This window comes from Acomys minous (genome assembly GCF_964271855.1).
Source record: "Acomys minous genome assembly, chromosome: 9".
Lineage (NCBI taxonomy): Eukaryota > Metazoa > Chordata > Mammalia > Rodentia > Muridae > Acomys > Acomys minous.
In genome coordinates, this window is record NC_140490.1 from 89,319,856 (window position 1) to 89,345,391 (window position 25,536).

Sequence of the window (25,536 nt, forward strand, 5' to 3'; positions counted from 1 at the left end):
TTGTACCTTCCTTGGCCTATACATTGTTAGTATTCTTTTTTTTTAATTTATTACATATACAGTGCTCTGCCTGCAGGTACATCTGTAGGCCAGAGGAGGGCATCAGATCACATTATAGAAGGTTGTGAACCACCATGTGGTTGCTGGGAATTGAACTCAGGTCCTCTGGAAGAGCAGTGAGTGCTCTTAACCGCTGAGCCATCTCTCCAGCCCACATTGTTAGTATTCCTGTCTAGCCCCGTCCCCTGTAGGAACTGCAGTCCTGCAATGTAATGAGCATAATAAAAAAAAAGCCTTTTTTTTTTTTTCAAGACAGGATTTCTCTGTGTAGTCTTGGCTGTTCTGGACTCACTTTGTAGACCAGGCTGGCTTCGAACTCACAGCAATCACAAAAATCAGAGTGTTGGGGTTGGAGAGATGGCTCAGTGGTTGAGAGCACTGGCTGCTCTTCCAGAGGATCCAGGTTCAATTCCCAGCATCCACATGGCAGCTCACATCCGTCTGCGACTCCAGTTCCAGAGGATCTAATGTTCTCACAAAGGCAGGCAAACACCAGTAAACTTAAGAAAATTTAAAAAACAAAAAGAGAAAAATGTGTGAACATGGTGTGATGACCCTCAGCATTATAAAATATAACTTTTGTTATACAAACCATGTGTATCTACCTCTGTGTGTGTGTGTGTGTGTGTGTGTGTGTGTGTGTGTGGTGTGTTGAGACAGGGTTTCTCTGTCTAGCCTTGGCTATCTCTATCTCCCTATCTCTCTGTTTCTCTTTGGGGTACCCCCTCACTTCCCTCCCCTCCCACGCTCGTATAATAAAACCTCCCCACATCGCATCTATTGCTTGGCATTTTATTTTTAATCATCAGTTTCCCTAGTTGCCCTCTATAGCTTGTAAGTCTCAGTGGCTATCACAACAACCCACAGACAGTTGAGAGGAGAGCTCAAGGGTCTGTCTTCCAGTAAGGTTTACTTGTCAGCTTCCTCCTCCTGAATTCTAACCATCCCAAACCATCTTTACAGGGTGAGCAAAATGGTTTCCTCCAAGCATCATACACAGGGAGTCTCTCAAATCCCTTGCTTCCACTCAGGTTTCCTCTAAAGTTTAGAGTGCATGCCTACACATGCATGTCTCATGACCTGCCCTCTTTTTAAAAATATTTTATTTATTATTATTATTGTTGTTGTTGTTATTTTGATTTTTCGAGACAGGGTTTCTCTGTGTAGCCTTGGCTGTTCTAGACTCACTTTGTAGATCAGGCTGGCCTCGAACTCACAGCGATCCACCTGCCTCTGCCTCCCGAGTACTAGGACTAAAGGCGTGTGCCACCACGGCTGGCTTTATTTTTTTTAATTTTATGTGCATTGATATTGTGCCTGTATGTGCATCTGTGTGAAGGTGCCAGATCCCCCGGAACTGGAGTTAGAGACCGTTTTTTGAGTTGCTATGTGGGTGATGGGAATTGAACTCAGGACCTCTGGAAGAGCAGCCAGTGCTCTTAACCTCTGAGCCATCACTCCAGCCCCATTACCTGCCCTCTTAAAGTTTGCATTTGCCTCCATCTCAGTCCGAATGTCTATTCTGGGAGTTGAGCTCAGCAGAAGGTCACTTGCTAGTGTCATGAAGACTTTCAGACCCAGGCTCATTATCCAAACACACAGTCAACATTTTGACTTTAGCGACATCAAACTCAGCACACCAAAGCAGCTCAAACTGTCCCCTTCTGACTTCCCTGGAAACAAAGGCTCTCAGAGGAAGCTACCTCTATAGTAACAATCCTGCAGAGGCCTTGGCCTTGGCTGGCTAGAATGTTTTCAGTCTGAAGAGAAGCAACATTGTTAAGTCAAAAGTCAGACTTATCCTGAGATGTCTTAGGATTTTTTTTTTTTTCCTAGACAGGGTTTCTCTGTGTAGCCTTGACTTTACAAACCAGGCTAAGCCTGGAACTCATGATCTCTATGTGGCCCTGGCTGCCCTGGACTCGCTTTGTAGACTAGGCTGGCCTCAAACTCCCCAGTGCAGGGATTAAAAGGCGTGTGCCACCACGCCCAGCTATTTTAGGCCTTTCAATACCCAATGCCCTTAACTCTTTATCTTACCTAACACTCTCCTGGTTGCAAACCTTTTCAGAAGCCAGTCACAGGTGGTACTCATCTGTGATCCCAGTATTTGGGAGGTTGAGGCAGGAGGGTTGCCACAAGTTTAAAGCCAGCCTAGTATAGTGTCCGGGGCCGTCGGACAATCAGCTGAGACCCTCGGACCCCTGGGGAGAGAACTGGGGACAAGAGACACAAAGAACGGACAGCAAGTCGAGGAGTCTGATCAAGCTGACAACATTTTATTTCCTCAGGCTGCTTATATACTTTAAAGGCAGGATGTAGGGATGGGGGTGAGGAGGTGAGAAGCGATTGATCTTGGCTGCAGCTGTGTAGGATATCAATTATATCAATTAGGGCCAAGGGGAGGGGGTTGGGGAATTGAGCTCATAGCTAGCCACATTTTGGGAAACCACGTCAGGAACCTGGTTGACTGAGAGAGCCAGGCCAGGTGGGTGTCTAGGCGACCGTGACCCTAGATCCATATCTGGTTCATGAGAGGCCGAGAACAATAAGGCTCCAGGGTGATTGTGGAGAAGTCTTTGTGAAGAAGGAGGAAGTGAAGGAAGAAGGCCTGAGAGGACCTAAGTTTGTGGAGCCAAAGCCGTTTGAGCTGAGCAGAGGCACAAAGCCGCCCCTGGCAGGATCAGTGACACATGTAGAGACCCTATCTCAAAAAGACAGAACAAGAGGAGGCTTAAGGAGATGGCCGGGTAGGTAAGTGTGCGTGCTGTGGAAGCAAAAGGACCCGTGTTCAAATCTTCAGCACCCACATAAAGGTTGGCCAGCCACACCTGAATGTCCCAACTCTTGCATAGCAGGGAGGACAGACATATCTCAAGACCTCCCTGATTAGCTAGGTATACTAGTTTGGTTTTTTTTTTTTTTTCCTGTGGGGAGAAAAACAAAGCAGCTTGGGGAGGACAATTTTGGGCTAACACATCAGTCCATCACTGAGGAAATCCAGAGCCGGAATTTAAGCAGGGAGGGGACCTGGAGCCTGGAACTGAAGCGGAGGCCATGGAAGAACCCTGCTTGCTCTCCATGGCTTACCTAGCCTGCTTTCTTGCCCACACCCCCAAAGACAGGGCAAGACAGGGTTTCTCCGTGTAGCCTTGGCTGTCCTGGATGCGCTTTGTAGACCAGGCTGGCCTCAAACTCACAGCAATCCTAAAGATTTGTTTATGTATTATTTATACAGTGTTCTGCCTGCATGTTAGCCTGCAGGTCAGAAGAGGGCACCAGATCTCATCATAGATGGTTGTGAGCCATCATATGGTTGCTAGGAATTGAACTCAGGACTTTTGGAAGAGCAGCCAGCGCTCTTAACCTCTGAGCCATCTCTGCTTTCTTTTTTTCTTTTCTTTTTCTTTTTCTTTTTCTTTTTTTTTTTTTAAAGATTTATTTATTTACTATTTACACAGTATTCTGCCTGCATGTATGCCCGCAAGCCAGAAGAGGGCACCATCTCATTATAGATGGTTATAAGCCACCATGTGGTTGCTGGGAACCAAACCCAGGACCTTTAGAAGACTAGCCAGTGCGCTCAACCTCTGAGCCTTCTCTCCAGCCTGCTTTCTTTTTCGTTTTTTTTTCGAGACAGGGTTTCTCTGTGTAGCCTTGTAGCCTTGGCTGTCCTGGACTCACTTTGTAGACCAGGCTGGCCCCGAACTCACAGTGATCCGCCTGCCTCTGCCTCCCAAGTGCTGGGATTAAAGGCGTGCGTCACCACTCCTGGCCCCAGCCTGCTTTCTTATATAACCCAGGGCCACCTGCCCAGGGCAGGCACCTCATGCAGTGGGCGGAGCTCTTCAACATGAATCATTAACCAATAAAATGCCCCACATATTTGCCTAGAGGTAGATCTGATGGAGACATTTTCTCAACTGAGGTTCCCTCTTTTCAGGTTACCCTAATTTATATGATCTGAGTAAAACAAAACAAAACAAGCACACCAGACCAGCTGAGACAGCAAGTTTCAGGCTTAATCAGAGACCCTGTCTCAGACAATAGGCTGCAAAGTGACAGCCACGCAAGTGCACATACACAGTACGTAACTATGAAGAGAATTTAAATCATGACATCTGCAGGAAAATAAATGTAATTAGAAATCATGATATTACCATACAATAAAATACAACAGGGGACACACTGCATGCGTTATCTTAGATGAGAGATCTGTTTGTCACTATGTATGTGTACACGATGTGTCTGTGCATGTACACAGGTGTATCTGTGCGTGTACATAACCCTCTCAGAAGCTACCACTAAGTTTAGCTGACTTCTAGACTCCTGGACCACGCTACAGCTGAGCACGCTTGGACGTAAAATCTGAAAAAGATTTGCATTGCTGTGCTGGGCTGTCCTGGAGCCCATTTCTGATGCTCTACATTTATTGGTAAATGTGTTGCTTTGTAAATTTCTGTTTCCTTGGTGAGCACAGAAACTTATGGAACCTCTTCCAGGCTGGAAGATGTCATTTAAGGTAATGGATCTGTGTTCCCTGGGCCACAGTAACTCATATCTGGCTCTCTGTCGTCAGGCCAACTTTTCACTCATCGGTTTCAGATTGAATGCTTCAGGGAGAGCTCTTTCATGGCACGGAAGACAGGCCCCTTTGTCCAGGATCCCGCACCCGTAGCCACCATTTCAGCAACGACCACGGCCTGCCTAGCTTCAGCTCTAAGGCACTTGCCTCATATTCAGAGCTGCCATCAGTTAGGTAGGAGATGAACTGGGAACCTGATTCCCTCTGAGGGAAAGTGCCAGGATCCGTAGAAGGGGCTGCCCCTACAGTAAGTTATGTTCAGGGTGAAAACTGGTCTGAGGAGCCGGGTGTGGTGGCGCACGCCTTTAATTCCAGCACTTGGGAGGCAGAGGCAGGTGGATCACTGTGAGTTCGAGGCCAGCCTGGTCTACAAAGCGAGTCCAGGACAGCCAAGGCTAACACAGAGAGACCCTGTCTCAAAAAAGCAAAAGAAAAAAAAAAGAAAGAAAGAAAAGAAAGAAAGAAAACTGGTCTGAGATCCTAGTTGAAGCTCAACCCATTTTAAAAATCCGTACCACACAGTGGCATAAAGGATGAAGGGTATAAGCAGAAAGCTGCCTTCCACAAAGCCAACTAAGATGGAAGGTACTTGATACCTCCAGCTTTCTCAGGAAGAATAACAGAGGTAAGCTTCTTATGAGAAGAGACCTGTCTGCCTCTGCCTCCCGAGTGCTGGGATTAAAGGTGCATGTGCCACCATGCCCGGGCCCCAAAGAAATGAGTTTTACAGTATGTGATTGGCTGGCATTTGGGCAGAAAAGCTGCAAGCAGGGAGTTACGAGCCCTGGCATTTTGTGGTTGGGTAATAGGTGTGGGGGCAAGTTGACCTATGGGAAAGATTGGTTGAGGCAGTCACAGGGGGCTTTAGGAACTTTGGCCTGGCTTCTCTTAATTTGTTGTCGCTTTGTGCCAGGTCAGCTTGACTAGCAGAGCGTATATTTGGACTTTTCCAAGTCGAGCTGATTGTGATGTTAGTCTAAACAGTTTATTTCTAAATCTCTTGTCCTAGGGCCTTTTGCCCTGGGGGCGGGTGGTGGGATCAGTTACCAGTCTGTGGTGTTTTTGTTTTTGTTTTTTTAGAATTGTTTTTTTAACATTTTAGTTACTGGTAGGGAGGGGGGAGACAGCCTGCAGCAGTGGAATTTTACACTTAACCTTAATGGAGGCTCTTAAGGAGGTGGGTTTGCTCCTTCACTAGTAAGATGTAGTTGTGGCTGGGCAGGTGGATCTCTGTGAGTTAAAAGCTAGCCTGGTCTACAAAACTAGTCTAGGATAGCCAGGGCTGTTATACAGAGAAACACTGTCTCAAAAAAAAAAAGTGTACTTGTGGTTTGAATAAAAATAGCCAGCTATGCTCACAGGGAGGGGCACTATTAGGAGTTCTGGCCTTGCTGGAGGAAGTGTGTTACTCAGGGGCAGGCCTTGAGGTCTTAGGGGACAGTCAAGCCACTCCCAATGCCATTCATACGTGGGCCTCTCAGGGCAACTTCTCCAGCACCATGCCTGCCTACCTGCTGCCATGCTTCCTGCCATGCTCATAATGGACTAGACCGCTGAAGCTGTAAGCCGGCCCCAGTGAAACGTTTTTCTTTAGAAGAGTTGCCACGGTCATGGTGTCTCCTCACAGCAATAAAACCCCTAAGACAGTAGTTACATCAAAACAAAGACATCTGGAAATGCCATAGATCACTGCTTTCCCAAGTCAAAGGGCATTACAATCATTTAGTTTAAGGGTTTTTTTGGTTTGGTTGGTTGGTTTTTCGAGACAGGGTTTCTCTGTGTAGCCTTGGCTGTCCTGGACTCGATCTGTAGACCAGGCTGGTCTTGAGCTCACAGCGATCCACTTGCCTCTATCTCCACTTCCAGAGTGCTGAGATTACCATGCCCAGTCAATTGAACCCCCCCCCTTTTTTAAATATAGTTTAAGGGTTTTAATTGGCTTTTATCTTCTGGTTGTAAAACTGAGCTATACTTCATTTCACAAAAGTGTGTGTGTGTGCAGATTAAGGCAGAAGCTGTTTCAACATTATGCAATTCAGACAGCTGTTTCTGGGAAGGCAGAGCAGTGTCAGTGGGAAATGACTTCATTTTGGGGTTTAGTACAGAACTCTAAACCAAAATAATGACTTCCTGTCATTTTTATTCAGCTCTCTTCTTCATGTTTATGCTTTTATTCTTAAAGGTATTTTTAAATCCTTTAAAGACTTTTACTTTGAATTATTGTATATTTGTGTGTGTGGGGGGGTTGGGTATGTGCTCATTACTGGAGATGCCTTCTTCGGAAGCCAGAAGAAGGCCCTGGGTCCAGTGGAGCTGGAGTTTCAGGTGCTGCCTGATGGCCCATGCCTTTAATCCCAGCACTCGGGAGGCAGAGGCAGGCGGATCTCTTTATTTGATGCTTCCTGGGCTACAGAGTGAGTAGTTCCAAAACAGCCAGGGCTGTTACACAGAGAAACCCCCGTCTCTAGAACCAACCAACCAACCAAAGAAACAAACAAAAGTTCTAGGGCTGGGCACAACAGTACATACCTGTAATCCCAGAAGAGGGGTTTGAGGCCAAGTTGGAGAGTGGCGGGGCATGTCTTTAATGCCAGCACTGAGAGGCCGAGGCAGGCAGATCTCTGTGGGTTCAAAGGGCAGCCTGCTTTCCATGTCAAGTTCCAGGTCAGTTAGAGCTGCTACACAGTGAGACTGTCTCAAAAGCAAAACCGATCAAGGCCAGTCTGCACTGCACAGAGAGGTCTTCTAGGGTTTAACAAAACCCCACAAGAGAATGGCTCTTTTCCTTTCTTTTTATTTATTTATTTATTTATTTATTTATTTATTTATTTGAGACAAGGTCTCACTATGTAATCCTAGCTTTCCTGGAAGCTGCTAAGTAGAAAAGGCTGGTTTTGAATTCATTGAGAATCACCTGCCTAAGAGTAAAGACAGCCACCACATGCCCAGACAAAATGGAAGTGTGTGTGTGTGTGTGTGTGTGTGTGTGTGTGTACACATATACCTGAAAAGCTGTTAAACTGCCGCCAAGCTGCTAAATTGCGGTGAAAACTTTGGTTTGAGGCAATAGAGTAGCCTCAGGATCAAAAGGAGCAGCTTTCCCATGGAGTCAGTGCCCTGGGGCTCACAGCTTTGTGAGGAGCGGTGATGGAGTTCCACTAGCTGAAGTGCATGTAAATAGAAGCCTAACAGTCGTAGAAGCAGCCCCCGGTTTTCCTTGGCAAATTCTGGCTCAAGTCTACCCAGACTCCCGAACTCCAGCGTGGGCAAACAGAAAAGCTCGCCTGGGCAGCGCCAGTGTACTTGGCTCTGACCCTGCCAGGCGATTAGGAGGGCGTGACGCGCTGCCCGCACGTCTCCTCCCCGTCCTTTGGCCTCGGAGAAGCGCGTAACGACTCTCCCACGTCCTCGGTTTCGTTCCGGTCCGTAAGGAACGCGTGCTGGACCCCGCAGAGGTCGGGGGGCTGACGGAGCGGTGAGCGGAGGATGCCCGGGCTGGGATACGGTCGGGAAGATGCGCGGGGCAGCCTGAGCTGACCCTGCCTGTCCGAGCCGGAGTCCCAGCCGGCGGGCGGGCAAGCGGGCGGGCGGACGGCTGCCGGGGTGCGGCCGCGGATCCGGGTAGCCGCCGGGCGGCCACATCACCGGCGCTCCGTGGGGCCCGGCCGGCTGCGCGCGTGCGCGGGGCGGGGCGCGCGAGTGGCCGCGGGCGTCTGGCGGCTGTCAGCGGTGGCGAGGAGGCGCGGCGGGCCGGCGGGGCTGGGCCGGGCTCACGGACTCCGGGGGCGTCGCCGCGCCTGGGCTGGCCGCAGGGGCTGGGGGTCGGGTGGGCTGGTGCAGGGAGAGGCGGTTAGGTGTGGGAGGGTGGCGGGGCGGCCGGGCTCTGGAGCCTCAGCCCGTGAGCCCCAAGGCCGCCCGACTCTGCCCAGCCCCGGTCCCGCTGACCAGGGGGCGCGCGCCGAGGGATGGACGAAGGTGAGCTGGGATGCAGATGCTGCGGGCCGGCTGCTTCAGGGCTCAGCATCATCGCCGCCACCCAATTCTTGGGTTTATGAATATTTCTCAATTTAAGAAGCTTCGGTGTCAATTTATGAAAGGAGCTAGTTGTGTGTGTGTGTGTGTGTGTGTGTGTGTGTGTGACTTATATATTACATTCTTAGGTATAGTACACCGATGTCGTCGTTTTGTAAATGGACGTTTGACTGACCTATACGTCATATAGCATATGTGCTACTTATCCCTCCAAAATGTGGCTTTTCGTATATTCATCTAGTTCTGTAACTGTCACCACTATCCAGATAATTTTATTTATTTATTTATTTATTTATTTGGTACTCTCCAAAAGAAATCCTGTACATGTTAGTTGCTACCCGTTCCCCCACTGGCCCAATCTACTGGGAACTGCTAATCTTTCTGTTCCTGTGCATTTGCCCTTCGTGGGCACTAATGAAATCATACAACAGTTGTGATTCCCTACCTCCTTCGTTTAAAGACAAGATTTTGGCTCTTGCCATAGGGGAGCAGTCTTGCTGTGTAGTTCAGGCTAATCTGAAATCACCGTGCTCTTGCCTCAACTTCCCAAGTGGTGAGATCACACAGACTTGTGCCACACCCGGCCAATGTGTGTGTGGCTTTTTGTCTGGCTTCCCTCATGTAGCCTGTTTTCAAAGCTTATTTGTGTTGTAGTTAGTGTGTGCCTGTTCTGTACTTTCTTCTACCTGAGTGAATGATGCTTGGTGTGTGTCTACCGCATCCATTTGATGAAATTGGATTTTTTTTTCATTTTTAAAAACTTTTTAGCCATTGGATATAATGCTGCTAGAACATTTGTGGGTATATGTTTTCAGTACCCCTGAACACATTTTGTGTGAAATTAATCAGTGCTTAATATTTTTGAGAAACTTTCAGACTGTAATCAAAGTTGTGGCTGCATTTTATATTCCCACCAGTTTATGTGGGCTACAATTTCCTTAACTTGCTACCACTTATTATTATTAATTATTATTATTAATGTTTTGTAGCCACCCTAGTGGATGTGACTTGATATCTTTTCCTGGTTTGCATTTCAGATCAGGGATATAAAGTCTCTCCTATGCTTATTGGCTATGTGTGCATCTGTTTTGAAGAAATGTCTATTTCGAGACAGGGCATGGTGGCGCATGCCTTTAATCCCAGCACTCGGGAGGCAGAGGCAGGAGGATCGCTGTGAGTTCGAGGCCAGCTTGGTCTACAAAGTGAGTCTAGGAAAGCCAAGGCTAACACAGAGACCCTGGCTCAAAAAACTAAAACCCAGCTAACCAAAGAAATGAACAACCCCCCAAAGAAATGTCTATTTAGATCCGTTGCCCCTATTTTTGCTGTTTTAGTTGGGGTTTTTTTGTTACTGTTGTTGGGTTGTATTATTCATATACAGGAAAAATTACAGATTTTTGGGCTGGTCAAACTTGGGTAAAAATCAAGTGGCATTTTAATCTTTCAGAGTACTTTAACTTTTTTTTCTTTTTTCTGAGACAGGGTCTCTCTGTGTAGCCTTGGTTGTCCTAGACTCACTTTGTAGACCAGGCTAGCCTCGAACTCACAGCGATCTCCCTGCCTCTGCCTTCTGAGTGCTGGGATTAAAGGCATGTGCTACCACGCCTGGCTCATTCTTGAGCATTTTATGGTCTTTATTTATTTTATTTATTTTTATTTTATGTATGAGTGCTTTATCTGCATATACACCTGCAGGCCAGATCACATAGATGGTTGTGAGCCACCATGTAGTGGCTGGGAATTGAACTCAGGAGCCTTTGGAAGCACAGTGTTCTTAACCTCTGAGCTATTTCTCCCTCCTTATTTTGTTATTTTTCATTTATTGACTTTTTGTTTTTGTTTTTGTTGTTGTTGGTTTTTTGTTTTGTTTTTCGAGACAAGGTTTCTCTGTGCAATAGCCCTGGCTTCCCTGGACTCGTTTTGTAGACCAGGCTGGCCTTGAACTCACAGAGAGCAGTCGGTCTCTGCCTCCCAAGTGCTGGGGTTAAAGGTGTGCGCCACCATAGCCCAGCTGTTATTTGTTGGCTTTCTTGAGAAAAGCCACAGGAAGTGTATGGTCTTGGGTCTCAGTGAGACTTTAGTTGCTGTTTTAATACATCTTAATGCTAGTTTGAAAAGTTTCACTTATCATTAACTGCAAGTAATTTATGTTGAAGGTTAAATTACTCAAACAAAATTTCCTGTGCTTCTCTGTAAAGTGAAAGGTCTTTCCCCCTCTTTCGTTTGTATAGTGTCTATTGCAATTATGATCTATGTGCATGCTAGACAATTTGTTTGCATTTGGAGGTGGAGTTTCTCCCACTTTGGAGCCCTGGCTGGCTTGGAACTCACTGTGTAAAACAGGCTGCCTTGAGCTTGCAGTGATCCTCCTGCCTCTGCTTCCCAAGTACTGGGATTACAGGTATGCACTGGCTGGCCCAGTGAGAGACATTGTGCTGGAGCTGAGGCTGAGAGTCGCCTGGCACTGAATGAGTGCTGCCTGCTTTGATTTCTTGCGTGTGGACTATTCCAGCCTCTGGTCTTTCTTTCAAAATTTACTAGAAGAGATGTGAAGGAGAGATAAACATTTTTTGTTGTTGTTGTTGTTGTTGTTGTTTAGATCACAAGTGGGGGATGAGAAAAAAGACTTGTGAGAGAGCAGGTGATGTTTATCCCCTTAGAAGTTGAACCACCGTGTGGAGGAGATTGGTTGTTAACCAGCTGAAAAACATCCCTGAACAAATTCTGAGAGGAGGTATAACTGTGAGCCAAAAACAGGAGAGAGGGCCTTTGGAGACTTGGGATAGTTTTGGCTGTTCATCGCTCCACTTTGAGACGCTCCTAGAGAGAACCGCTCAAGGGAAGGCTTCGGGGCTCCGGAGGCTGAGGTTCTGGGTTCTGGTTGCTCCAAGAAATCCTGCTGATTACACCAGGAGAATTGTTCCTCAGAACTGTTATCCTTACAGTTTCATTATTGTATTCTTTAATCTTCTTTTCCTGTTGTTTAGGTTAGTCGGGTTATAAGTGAGGTACTCTGGGCTAATAAGTTTGTAATAAAATATAATTGCTAAGAAAATTGAGCCTACAGAAATGACATTTCCCTGAACTCAAGTTCTTTCTTCCATTGATCTATTTTCTACTAAATGAAAATTACTTAATGAAACTTGAATGGTGAAGAAGCGCTTTATTCAAGACCATGCTAGCCGTATAGAGGCTATGACAGTAGCCTTGGCGCTGGGGAGAGAGATTGGGCTTCACCCTGAATACAGTGTGGATGAGCAGTAATTGATAAGTGATGGACAGGCTGAGGCCTTGGCGGTGGATAGAGAAGTGCCAAGAGGAAGCATCCCTAGTGAGGGGGATTCTGGGTAAACCGTCTTAACAGGATTCCTGCTGAAGACGGGCCTGGGCTCCGGGCCACCATGGTGAAGGCTACAGGCCTGCTTCAGTCACGTACCTGGGGAGGGGCTTCTGACTAACCCGGCTTGGCGAGCTTCCTTGCTGAAGATGAAATTCATAAGGCTCAGGGAACTGAAAAGCTTGGTCAAGCAAGGAATCTGTTACTGTTTAAACATGTGCTCCTCTAAAATTTCAGGAACTTTCTAGAAGACAAAGGTTAAAGATGTCTAACGAGAGCCGGGGTGGTGGTGGCTCATGCCTGTGACCCCAGCACTTGGGAGGCAGAGGCAAGTGGATCACTGTGAGTTCGAGGTCAACATGGTCTACAAAGTGAATCCAGGACAGCCAAGGCTACACAGAGAAACCCTGTCTTGAAAAACTAAAGAAGGGGCTAGAGAGATGGCTCAGAGGTTAAGAGCACTGGCTGCTCTTCCAAAGGTCATGAGTTTAATTCCCAGCAACCACATGGTGGCTCACAACCATCTATAATGAAATCTGGTACCCTTTTCTGGCATGCAGTCTTTACATGCAAACAGAACACTGTATACATAATAAATAAAGAAATCTTAAAAAAAGATTTCCAAGGAGAAGTAATGGGAGAACAGTTGATGCACAGTGTGTGAGGGGCAGCTTAATCCTGCCCTTCAGCCTATAAATTCTAAAGCACATGATCTTTATAACCATGCTTATGCCTCACCGCCTTTATCAGAAATCAGCAGACACCATCAATATGTAATCTTGGTGTGGTTTTGCTTAGATTTACCTAAGGAGCTTAATAAACAGTGACAGTATAAACATCGATCTATTATTGACTGTTCCTTACATACCCCTCTGCTCCCAGCAGTTTCAGTACTGCTTGTTGAGAAAGGTTGCCCGTAAATTGGACATGGTAGTACATGTCTGTAATTCCAGCACTCAAATCTCTGTGAGTTTAAGGCCAGCCAGGGCTACCTAGCGAAACTCTGTTACAAACAAAGAAAATCACCCCCAAACCAAACATTTCTAGAAGTAGGTTAACAGTGAAAACTAATAGGCTTGGGGGAAATTCATCCCTGATTGTTTTCTAGGGTTTTTTTTTTTTTTTGTCTTGTTTTTATACAAGTTCTCTCTTATATAGCCCTGGCTATTCTGGAACTTACTATGTAGACCAGGCTGACCTTGAACTCCCAGAGTCACCTGCTCGGATTAAAGGTGCTGGCATTAAAGGTGTATACTACCATTCACACGTCAGAAATGATGGTTTGAGTGGACTTGCCTGATTTATGTTGTGGATTTCTAGGGACGTGTCATTTCTGCAAAACTACTGTAGTTAAGTTTATTTACCTTTAAAATACATAGACATAAACATAGATACTCTCTGTATACATGTATTTTGTATATATGTACATATGGAAATGGCTAGAAATATCCAGGTCTATTTTGTTTTTTTTAATTTTAAATGTATTTTTATGTTTATGAGTGTTTTACCTGCACATATGTTTGCACCACATGCACACTTGGTGCATGTAGCAATGTGACTGTGATTACAGCATTTGTGACCTGCCATGGGGGTCCTCAGGAAGAGCAGTTAGCCTCTGAGCCATCTCTCCAGCCCCATCTATTTTAATTTTGATGTGGGTGGATTTAGTCACATTCCTTTCTTCCTGATCAGCTACTAAGGAAATAGGAAGTTTGAGTTGAGGAGAAACAGGACAGGTTAGTACAGTATTGAGGACTGTTTTAGCCAGGCAGGTGGTGTAAGCCTTTGATCTCAGGACTTGGGGAGCAGAGGCATGAGGAGCTCTCTGAATTTGAGGTCAGGCCAGTGTACCATAGCCAGGGCTTAATATAGAGACAGCCTGTCTCAAAAAACAAAAAACAAAACAAAAACAAACAAAGAAAACCAAAGGAAAAAACCCAAAACAACAACAAAAAATAGAAAATTAAAAAGAAAGTTCTAGAGATTTGAGCAAAACTTGCTATCCTTGAGAAAGTATGAGTCAGAAGATAAAGAGAAAAGCAAAATGGGAAAGAACTGGAAGCTAATATTTGTTGTAAGTACAGAGATTTTGCTCCAAAAGTAAATGTCTGAGTAGGAAAAATGGGGAAACCTTTCCTTCATTCAGTTGCTCGCTCCTTCCCCCAACATTTGACCATTATTTACTAATACATATATATAGGAATTCACAGAGATCCACCTGCCTCTGCCTCCTGAGTGTTGGCCATACCTCTGGCTTTTCTTAGTGTATTTTTTCTTCAGAGCAATGCGTCAGCGTTTGTGTCATAGGACACGTAAAGAGGATGAGGGCTGTGTGTGTGCTTTGGTCCCAGGCTTCTTTCCTTCTTTGTTTATGGGCTTTCTGAAAACATGTTGGCAGGTACCATCTTCTTCAGAGAGACTGAGAATGTTTTGGTCCTGTTAGCCCTCTGGAGCCCCAGCCATCAAGTTGTTATCCAGGAAAACTCTTCTCCAATTTTTTGCAGTAACCAGGTTGAGGGCACTCAGATTGGCACCCACCATGCATCCTCCGCAGTGCTTGGCTTCCTCTTTCCACCGCCCTTTGGTCTATTGCAAGAACACTTTACAGAACAGCAGACACACTCTGCCACAGGTGGGAAAACCTTGCTTGCCGTTCCCACCACTGATGCGGACTACATCACTCTACCCTTCTTCACTCAGAGCATCAGCAGCTGCTCCGGTGGCCATGCGCTTCTCTCATGAAATGTACCGTCCGCTTCAATAAGTTTCTGATGGCCTGTGGTGGGGAAGGTATAACAGCTGCCTAGGAGGTATAACAAAAAATGAGACTTCTATTTTGAAATGGTCTCCCTGTAACCCTGGCTGGCCTGGAACCAGGCTGACCTCAAACTCACAGGAATCCACTAGCCGCTGCCTTCCTAGTGAGGGGATTAAAGGTGTGTGCCACTATGCCCAGCCCGGTCCCTCTTTTCTTTGCCTGCCTCACTTGCTTCTCTCTAAGGGTCTTCTCTCCTCAGACCCTGAGGTAAGTCTACTGCCTAGTAAAACTGAGATCAGGCCCGAGGTTATAACAGAGTGATAGCGTGGTCCCAGCTGGGAGGAGCCAGGCCCTGGGTTTGACGTCACGTCTTCAGCAGCTACAGCTGCAATCTCGCTGGGTCTGGTGGGGGGAGTGCCTGCGGTTCCAGTTGCACTAGAGGCTGAGTCACAAAGAGTTCACCACCTAGAGGAAAAAAAATGAGATTGGACTCAAGAAGTCAGACGACACTTAAAATACTGATATAAACCGGGCGGTGCACACCTTTAATCTCAGCACTTGGGAGGCAGAGGCAGGTGGATCTATGTGAGTTCGAGGCCAGCCTGGATTACAGAGTGAGTTCCAGGACAGCCAGAGCTGTTACACAAAGAAACCCTGTCTCAACTCCCCCCCCCAATAAATAAATAAATAAATAAATAAATAAATAAAATACTGATACAATATTCTAGAATGCATGTCTGGTAAAGCCAGATTGGAGAACTAAGCTTAAATCCACACTTGGTTTCTTGTTCCCTTTTTCGTATTTTTGATTTTTGGCGGATATGTGCCTGTGGTGTGAGGGTCTGCCTGTGTGGCTGCACACAGGTGTCTTGCTGCATTGCCCTTTTTGCTTTATATTCCCTTGAGAAACGCTCTCTTTGCTAACAGGTGGCAAGCCCCAGCAGTCGCCATGTCTTGATCCTCCACAGTGCGGGGATTACAGGTTCAGGTGTTGGGGATTTGAACGCAGGTCCTCATGCTTATATAAGAAGTGAGTCCTCATGCCTGGCAGTGGTGGCGCATGCCTTTAATCTCAGCACTTGGGAGGCAGAGGCAGGTGAATCTCCGTGAGCCTGGTGTATAGAGTGAGTTCCAGGACAGCCAGGGTTACACAGAGAAACTCTGTCTTGAAAAACCAAAAAAAAAAAAAAAAAAAAAAAAAAAAAAAAAGGAAGTGAGTCCTCTTACTCACTGAGCTGTCTCCCTAATCCTCAGTGTGATGTACTTACTCAGATGACACTGTAATGCCTGAAAAAAAAAAAAACAACCAGGAAGGAAAGCCCTGGGCTTTCCTAGACAGAAAGGAAGTGGCTGTCTCCTTCCGGGCATGCAAATGCATGAAGAGAAATAACCAAGAGCCTGGAGAACCCAGAGATAGAGCCCTCTGTAACACTGACCTTTATCCCCTATGAGTTCAAGGCCAGCCTGGTCTACAAAGTGAGTCCAGGACAGCTAAACAGCTAAGGCTACACAGAGAAACCCTGTCTCAACCCACCCCCCCCAAAAAAAAAAAAAAGAAAAGAAAAAGAAAACTGAGAGGAGGGGCTTGGGGTAGAGCTGAGTTGGCAGGGCGCTTGCCTAGCGTTTGAGGAGCCCTGGGTTCAATCCCTAGCACTCCGCAAACTCCAGTCTCAGGAGATGGAGGGTGAAAGCAAGAGAAGCAGTTAAGCGCTCTCCTTGGCTGTAGAGATTGGGAAAGGCTTGGCGACAGGAGAACCATTCTCAATAAAACACAACAACAAAAACAAGCCCAACGCTAAGGAGAGGGTGATATACTCGGTCATCTTTCCAACTCTTAAGTACCCAGTCAAATTAATGTAGAGAATTGTGTGACCAACAGGTTTTGAAAATTAAACGTAGGCCAGGCGTGGTGACACACACTTTTAAGCCTTGGGAGGTTGGTTAGAGGCAGACAGATCTCTGTGAGTTTGAGGCCAGCAAGCTGTATATAGCAAGTTCCGGGCCAGCCAGGGCTACACTGAGACTGTCTCAGTATGGAAACCAAGAATTTCTTTTTTTTCTTTTTCTTTTTTTTTTTTTTTTTGAGATAGGGTTTCTCTGTGTAGCCTTGGCTGTCCTGGACTCTCTCTGTAGACCAGGCTGGCTTCAAACTCACAGTGATCTGCTTGCCTCTGCCTCCTGAGTGCTGGGATTAAAGGTATGCACCATCACGTCCGGCTAGTTACTCTTCTTAAGGAATTTGGGTTTATCTTAAGAGGAGATAAGATGCCAGATGGATGTAATCAGGACCTGACTAGTGAGATTGCTGTCTTCTGAAGATCTCTTTAGGGCCTTTGTCTTTCTCAACCCACACGGAAACGTCAGGTTTCTTGGCCCAGTGATGCAGGTATTCCAAAATCTGCTTCCACTCCCATCTGAAGAATCTTCCATTGTTTCTGTCACTAGAACCTCTCATTTCACAAAGGTTCCTTGTTCGCCTCCCTTTTTTGCTCGGAGATGAAGAGGTCTGAGTGGAGCTTGCCTCTGCCTTTTCACATTGCACCTGGTAACCAGTATACTGCTTTAGGCCTGGTAGGGACTAAACACACATTTGTAGTCAGTTAGTGCCTGGCACACAGTAGGGACTAAACATACATTCATTGACGCTCATGTTAGACATTTATTACCCTAATATTTGCAATATGACATAGTGAGCGGTGGGCTCATTTTTGTAATTCCAGCATTTGGAAAGATTGAGTCACGAGGGTTGTCATGAGTTTGGAGGCAGCCAGGGCTAAGGAGCGAGAGAGACCCTGTCTCAGAAAACAAACAAATAGCGCACGCCTTTAATCCCAGCACTTGGGAGGCAGAGGCAGGTGGATCCCTGTGAGTTCGAGGCCAGCTTGGTCTACAATGCGAGTCCAGGACAGCCAAGGCTACACAGAGAAACCGTGTCTCAAAAAACCAACCAACCAACCAAACAAACAAAAAACCAAAACCAACCAAACACGCCCAAAAAAACCTCAAAGAGGATAGGAGGTAGCTCAGCAGGTGACCCCCTGGAGCGTGATCCCCAGCACCCTGGAGTGGATAGAACCAGCCCCCTGAAACTAGTTCCCTTCCCTCCCCACACCACCCTACGCATGGTGTGATATGCTAGGGTTAGAACTACGTTCACTTATTTAAAAGACAACCGACCCACGGTGTTCTCTCACAGTCAAGCAGGAGTGGAGATGCTGGAGCACTGTGATGGGCATGGCGAGCTCTCCTGCACTCTCAGCTTTCGGAAGCCGGAAGATCAAGGGTTCAAGATCACGTCAGCTACATAGTAAGTTCCAGGCCAGCCTGATAACACCCAAAACCCTGTCTCAAAACAGCAGCAGCAGCAGCAGCAGCAACAATGATAAAAGCAGTAAGTCTTCATTTTTACTTAGAAATATAGAAAAATGGTACAGGTTGCCCACAGGAATAGGAAACTAGCACTCGTGTGTGTGTGTGTGTGTGTGTGTGTGTGTGTGTGTGTGTGTGAACACTCGGGCATTCTGAGCTGCTAACAAAGGCAGCTTTTTACAGATGCAAGGGACAAAGGGAATAAGATGGATTAAAGCTTGTCAGAGTCAAGAGAGGTTTTGCTCTTTGAAGTGGTAAAATTAGAACATTCATGTGCCCCAGTGAACTTCTGGAGAGGAATTTAATGATGTCAGTTTGTTTCCAGAGAACGATGATTCTGCTACCGCAGTTCTGTGACTTCACAAAGTTAAGTCGAGAAAACCCAGCCACAAAGGAGACAGTTCTGTTCGTGTATACGTATGGTTCTGATAACTGGAAAGAAGCTTTGAAAATTTCGTGGGAAGCAGAGATATTTCGTTAGGTTTTTGGGGGGTTGAAACTTGGCTAGTTTTGTAAATAAATTTATAGAGAGACATTTTAGACTAGAATGTCAGAATCCAACTTTGATAATATAGAAATGGCTTTAAAATACTCATTTAACTAAATCGAAATTGTTAACGTCTATAGTGTTTTTTGTTTTTCCCGAGACAGGGTTTCTCTGTGTAGCCTTGGCTGTCCTGGACTCATTTTGTAGATTAGGTTGACCTCGAACTCACAGAGATCAGCCTGCCTCTGCCTCTCAGTGCTGGGATTACATACAGGTGTGTGGCACTGTGTCCAGCATGTATAGATTTTTTTTTTCTGAGTCAGGGTTTTCTGTGTAACCTTGGTAGTCCTGGACTCCCTTTGTAGACCAGGCTGGTTTAGAACTCACAGTGATCTGCCTGCCTCTGCCTCCGGAGTGCTGGGATTAAAGGCAGGCATCACCACGCCTGGCTAGATTTTTAACATGTACCTCCAAGTGTGTGTGTTGGTAGGTGTTGTGTGTGCCCACAGGTGCACACACTTGCCCCATGGGCACAAGTGGAGGGCTGAGGACACCTTGCAGGAGTCAGCTCTCCCCTTACATCCTGTGGGTCTTGGGAATCGAGCTCAGTGCTTTAGGCCTGGTGGCAAGCGCCTCCATCTCACTGGCCCTGTGTAATTATCCTCAAGTCATTCCAGACGTTGAAAAGTATTGTGCACAAACTCGATCATTTCCACTAGGGTGTAATTTAGTCAAGAGTGGGCCCTAGGGAAATGATTCTTTAAAGTGTCTTGGCCTTTTGAAGGGACTTAAGCTGCTCCCTCACTCTTCCTCTGGGTAGATGCTTTGAGTACTTAGGTGTCTCTGTGCTTTCCTCCTGCCTAGGAATTCCAGGTCTCCCCTTGATGACCACTTGATGTCTGGCCACGTGAATCTGTGACTTAGACCTCTTCGTTCTCTGTGTGTGGGCTCCTGTGTGCCTGCCGTTTACTTCATTGTAAACCCCCCTCCCTTCTTCCCTCCCATCCCCCCACCCCCTTCTCCTGTTGATCTTCTCTCCACACCCCAGTTTCTTTGAATCAACAAGGCAGCTGGGTTGTCAGAACACGTTTGCTCACTTATTGCTAACTATAACAATGCAAAGTGAGCTCCCCAGTGGGTCAGAGCGGCCTCTCTGCATCCTTGGTCATATGTGCTGGCCACAGGATAATCTGGGACACTGCAGTAGCCTCTGTGTCACCAGCTGGCCAGTCAAAAAGCCCTGAATTCAAGTCCAGGGTCCTTACCTTACTAACTTTATAACTATGGGACGATTTAACTTCATTCAACCCCTTGCGACTCAATTTCCCCAGTGTAACTTATGGCTATGTAGAAAGAAGAGTTTGATGCCAGCCTGGGCAAATTCCAAGATAGCCTGAACTACATAACAGGCCTTTCCAACCCCGCCCCCGCCCGTATGCATTGGTGTTTGCCTCCATGTATTAATTGCCATGTGGATGCAGGGAATTGAACCCTGGTCCTGTAAAACAGCAGCTAGTGCTGTCAACTGCTGAGCCATCTCTCCAGCCCCACAGGACCCTGTCTTAAAAGCATTTTTATAGTCATTTCAAAAAATGTTTCTTTTCTCCCCCCCACCTTTTTGGTTTTTATAGATAGGGTTTCTCTGTGTAGCCTTGGCTGCCTAGACTCACTTTGTAGACCAGGCTGGCCTCAAAGTCACAGCAATTCACCTTCCTCTGCCTCCCCAGTGTTGGGATTAAAGGTGTGCGACATCAGCCTGGCCCAGATTTTGTTTTAATATGTTCTTTGACAGTTTCATACATGTATATAATGTGTATAATGTGATTGCTTCCACCCTCCCTCATCTCTTTCTCTGCCCATCTGGGCTCTTCCTTATCAATCTCTTTCCTGTGTTCATGTCTTGGCTTTATCTCTGTCTCTCGTAGTTTTACCAGATAGGTCTTCGTGGCCATGGGAGTCCCCTTGGAGCATGCTGGGGGATATTGGACAGGGGGTACACAACTGACAGCTGGTGGCTTCTCCTGTCTGTCAGTCAGCAGCAGTTTACCAATAAAGGTTAGGCCCCACAGGCCCCTCCCCCACCATGGCGGCTCTGTGGAGAGCCTGTCCTGTGCAGGCCCCAAGTAAGGGGTTAAGTTTCATCTTCAGCTTTGAGTTGTGCTGGGAACCCAGGCGTCAAGCGCGCACCTGCCTAATTTTTGTTATGTTTGGCTTGTTTGGGTTTCAGCTGGTAGCCAGCTAAGAAATGCTCAGCCTTGACCAAAGGTAGAGGAGAGATTTGATTGCCAGAGTAAAGACAGCCAGGTCATTATTTCAGTTTGATGCCAAGATAATTGAGTAACCCGATGCCAGGTTCCTGTAATTGGCCTAATCAGATGGTTCTAGAGAGTTCGAGCACTTGGAACTAACCAAAGGAAAGAAAGCGTAGCTTCTGGGGCATGAGCTCCAGCTTCACTCATCTCCGAGGAAGCTGGGAGCTGGCGGCTGTGAAGGTGGTCCAGCCTGGAGAGGTCGTGCGGTAGGCGGTTGTCCGGGTGAGACCTACAGTGTGGGAGCTGTCCTGTGGCACTCGGCTCACCACCTGAGGAGGTGAGGCACTTGAGTGCAGTGAAGCTTGAACAGACAGATGGGCATGTTGCTGATTCAGGACCACGATGGGAACCGGTTCTCGCATGACTGGAAGTGCTGGGTAGATATTTAACTGTGAAAGTGACCAGCATTATTGTAGTTACCTTTTTAAAGTAGCCTACAGAATATGGAACTGATCATGACACTTTCATACATGTACACACACACACACACACACACACACACACGATGGGACATTTTTGATCTTAAAATAGAAAATAAAAATGAAAACTTTACATGAAGCAAGTATTTTTTTTTCTGTAAAGAGACAGCTTTATTTCATTTTAAAACCTTGTTGTGTTGCGTTTGTCCTCCCCTCCCCCCTCCTTTTTCCATTCTGAACTTTGACCTGTTGGCATCTTTTCTGGACCTAGCCAATCCGGAAGCTTTTATTTTACCTTTCACTTTAATTATGCAATGAGTCAAGTGCAGGTTTTAGGCTGGTTTCAGGAGTGGGTTTGTATTTAAAAAAAAAAAATTGAACCCTAAGAGTTGGGGGTGTGTGAAAAAGGCAGAATATGAAAGTGTACCTCAGTGTGGGTTCTGAGGAACAGTGGCTCTTTCCTGGGACACTGGTGAACTGCTGTCTCTCAGAATCTACATGCGGCTGCTCAGGGGTCTAAGACCTGGAGAAATGTTTAGGAATGTGACTCATGTTACTCTTAATATGCTTTGTTGCCAGTTTATAGAAACACCTTATAAGAACTATTGGTTTTACTTTTAAGTTTTTTTAAAGGCAATTTCACTTGTGTATAAAGTATATATTATTGGATTTGTTTGTTTATTGGATTTGTTTGAGGCATTATCTGAACTGTAGCCCCGGTTGGCCTCAACCTTATAGTAGTCCTACTTAAGTGCTGGGATTACAGGCATGAGGCATCACACCTGGCTAAGTATTATTTTAAAGAAAAGAAGATATATAGCTGACCTGGCCGTGGATGGCAGAGGCAGGTGGATCTCTATGAGTTCCAGGCCAGCCAGAGCTCTGTAGTGAGACTATGTCTCAAGAAACCACAGACAGGCAGGTGTTGGGAGGCAGAGGCAGGTGGATCCCTATGAGTTTGAGGCCAGACTGGTCTACAAAGCGAGTCCATGGCAGTCAGGGCTACACAGAGAAACCCTGCCGCAGAAAAAAAAAAAAACCAACAACCAACCCCCCCCCAAACCCACTACTACCAACAACAAAAGAAACCACAGACAAACAACAACAGCATAGAAGTATAAAGAAGAAACAAATAAAAGTACATAATCAGTAGTACAAAAATAAAAAATAAAAATAGGAACGTATTAAGTGAGTAAGTTAGACTTCAGGAGCTACTGGAAGTTTCAGTTCTATTGAAGTGAAAAACAGATATTTTGACTTTCAGTTAAAAAAAAAAAAGCAAAACAGTCCAGTTTTCAGCAAAATGTAATGGCACATCTTCGATTCTAACACTTAGGATATGGAGGCAGGAACAAGAGAGGTTCAAGGGCATCCTTAGAGATAATGGGTCCACCAGGCTTAATGTTGTATGCCTTTAATCTCAGCATTTACAAGGCATGTCTCTGAGTTCAAGACCAGCCACGGCTAGATAGTGAGACCCCCACTCCCACCTCAAAAAACAAAACATTAGGCTGGCAAGAGGGCTCAGTAGTTTAGAACAGGTGCTGTCTCCCAGAGGATGAGAGTTTGGGTTCTAGAAGGCAAACTGCGTGGCCCACAGCCACCTGTAACTCCAGCTCTTGGGGGTCCTATTGCCCTCTTCTGGCCTCTGGGGCACCCGCACACCCAAAGCATATACTCACACAGACACATTTATAAACAAATAAATCTGAAAACAGAACAAAATGCAAACCAGCACCCACCCATCCCCCATCTTCAGTAGCAATTCCTTGTGTATAGTTTCTAAATAAAGTTTGCTGTGCCTTTACATGGGGCGCCAAGTGGTGGAATCATCTCAGAAACTGGAAGGAATTAATAAACTTTACACGTCAGTTGTAAGTTTTGGCAGTTTTACAGAATACATGTAAGAAGTTTTTGTTTGTTTTTGTTTTTCGAGACAGAGTTTCTCTGTGTAGCCCTGACTGTCCTTGAACTCTGTAGACCAGGTTGTCCTTGAACCTGCCTCTGCCTCCCAAGTGCTGGGATTAAAGGCGTGCACCAACACTGCCTGGCCATGTAAGAAACATGTAAGATAGCATAAAGGAGGTATGTCCTTTTGTTGTTTAAAGGCAGTTTTTTAACTTCAGGACAGTCCTGTGATTCAACCTGTTTTCTGTTACGAGCCTTGTTTCAGATAGCTTCGTAAATCCTTCTCACAATTGCTTGTTCTCTCTGTCTCTGTCTCTCTCTCTCTCTCTCTCTCTCTGTCTCTCTCTCTGTCTCTCTCTCTCTTTCTCTCTCTCTCTCTCTCTCTCTCTCTCTCTCTCTCTCTCTCTCTCACACACACACACACACACCGCTTTTGGCTTTTTGAGACAAGGTCTCTCTATGTAGTCCTGGCTGTCCTGGAAATGACTATGTAGATCACACTGGCCTTGAACTCACAGAGGTCTGCTTGCCTCTGCCTCCCCACAGGCCTGGGACTAAAGGCTTTTGGTGCCACACCCAGCCCTGCTTCGTGTATATATATTTTTCTTTCATATTTTTTTTGAGGTAGGGTCTTATTAGGTAGCTCAGTTTAGGCTTGTAGTTTTAATCCTGCCTCCACCTAGCAGTGGGATTTTAGGCATGCCTGTAGTTGTGCCCTTCACCCTTCAGGAAGGGGATTTTGCTGTTTTGTTCACTATGGCCTTGAACTCTGGCCTCTAGTGGTCTTCTTGCCTCAAGCACCAGAGTAATGGACCACAGGTGGGCATCCTCAGCTTTTAGCAGGTCTTTGATGCATCTTTGTTCTAAGTTCCAAATAAATTTCTTTAAAAAACAAAACCAACCAACCAACCAACCAAAAACCTCTTCCTCTGTCTCTCTTGAGAATGCAATTAGCTTCTCTGAGTCTCCTGTGAATTGAAATTTTCTTTGAGAAGTTGTAAAGATTTAGCACACAAAGGATTCTCCTTCCCGCCCCCTTTGGTTTTTCGAGACAGTTTCTCTGTGCAGCCTTGGCTGTCCTGGACTCACTTTGTAGATCAGGCTGGCCTTGAACTCACAGCGATCTGCCTGCCTCTGCCTCCAGAGTGCTGGGATTAAAGATATGCACAACCATACCTGGTCCCCCCCCCTTTTTTTTAAGGGTTTCAACACAGTTTGACAAATGTTTGCCAGGAGTGGTCATGCATGCCTGCCTGTAATCCCAGTAGAGGCAAGTGGATCTCTGTGAGTTCAAGACCAACTTGGTCTACAAAGTGAGTCTAGGACAGCCAAGGCTACACAAAGAAACCCTGTCTCAAAAAACAAACAAGCAAAAACAAAACAAAACAAAAACCCTGTCCCCCCCAAAACAAAAACAAAACAAAATAAATGTTTAGCCTTTGTTTGAGCCCTGCAGAGCCTTAGGGCTGCTGAATTTGATGGCATTGCATAGAGTGGCGCTCTTATGATTGTCTGCTGGCAGGGGCTTGTCTGTTGAGAGCGACTAGTTCATGCCTAGAATTTCTCAATTTCTGCAGTGTCCAGACTGCCATAGTGGTATATGGTGGTTAGCTGCCCTCTCAGTCTTCTGGAATTCTCTTAAAGTTGTCAAGAAAGTTGACATCACTCCCAATTACCTAAGTCAAACTTGTGAGTTCTTGAATTCCTTTTAGGTGGAAGAGTTCCAGCTGCAGTAACAAAATCAAGATTTTTTTGTAGATGCTGACTCTATATTTTAGCCCTTGCCTGCAAAGGACTTTTATTTAAGTTCTTTTATTTAAAAAAAAATTAGGGATTGGTGATTTAGCTCAGTGGTAGAGTGCTAAAGCCTTGGGTTTGGTCCTCAGCTCTGGGAAAAATAAAAAAATAAAAAATAAAAAATTTAAAAGTATGCAGGCATGAGGGCACAATGTGTGTGTGCGTGTGAGTGCAGATGCCCAGGGGGAGCTGGAAGCTATAGCATTGGATTCCCCTGGAACTGGGATTTCAGGCAGTTTGAGCTGCTTGGTGTGGGTGTTGGGAACCCAGCTCAGCTCTCTGGTGGAACAGTACATGTTTTTATTGCACTTTAGAGGTAAATTTATAATCAAGCAGGAGAAGTGTTCAGGCGAATAGTAATTCTTACATTTCTAAGTACTTTTAATTCAGCTGAATAAAATAATGACGGGGTAAAGTTTGTCAGTTGCCACAGCCTCCTGTTCTGCCTCTATCTGTAGGGCAGTTGTTGGCT

General features: G+C 46.0%; 1 protein-coding gene and 2 long non-coding RNA genes across 13 annotated transcripts in view; 2 read left to right on the forward strand and 1 right to left on the reverse strand.

Moving 5' to 3' along the window:
- The first annotated feature begins 7,673 nt into the window (after positions 1 to 7,673).
- SLC41A2 (solute carrier family 41 member 2) overlaps positions 7,674 to 25,536 on the forward strand; it is a 94,942-nt gene continuing 77,079 nt past the window's right edge. For 2 of the 11 annotated variants that reach the window (XM_084796309.1, XM_084796306.1), the window contains exon 1: positions 7,676 to 8,120. Coding sequence is in view for 4 of the 11 variants with exons in the window: in XM_084796305.1 (XP_084652431.1) it covers positions 14,963 to 15,039; positions 17,969 to 18,079 (188 nt within the window). In the remaining 7 variants the exon portion in view is untranslated. The other 9 variants (XM_084796311.1, XM_084796307.1, XM_084796314.1 and 6 more) reach the window with 8 other exon arrangements.
- On the forward strand, positions 9,913 to 12,835 carry LOC311605639. Its single transcript, XR_014782040.1, has 2 exons — positions 9,913 to 11,632; positions 11,670 to 12,835. It is a non-coding gene; the product is annotated as an uncharacterized lncRNA (long non-coding RNA).
- On the reverse strand, positions 12,113 to 14,316 carry LOC311605634. The gene is made up of 2 exons (XR_014782036.1): positions 14,233 to 14,316; positions 12,113 to 12,258 (listed from the first exon to the last, which is right to left on the reverse strand). It is a non-coding gene; the product is annotated as an uncharacterized lncRNA (long non-coding RNA).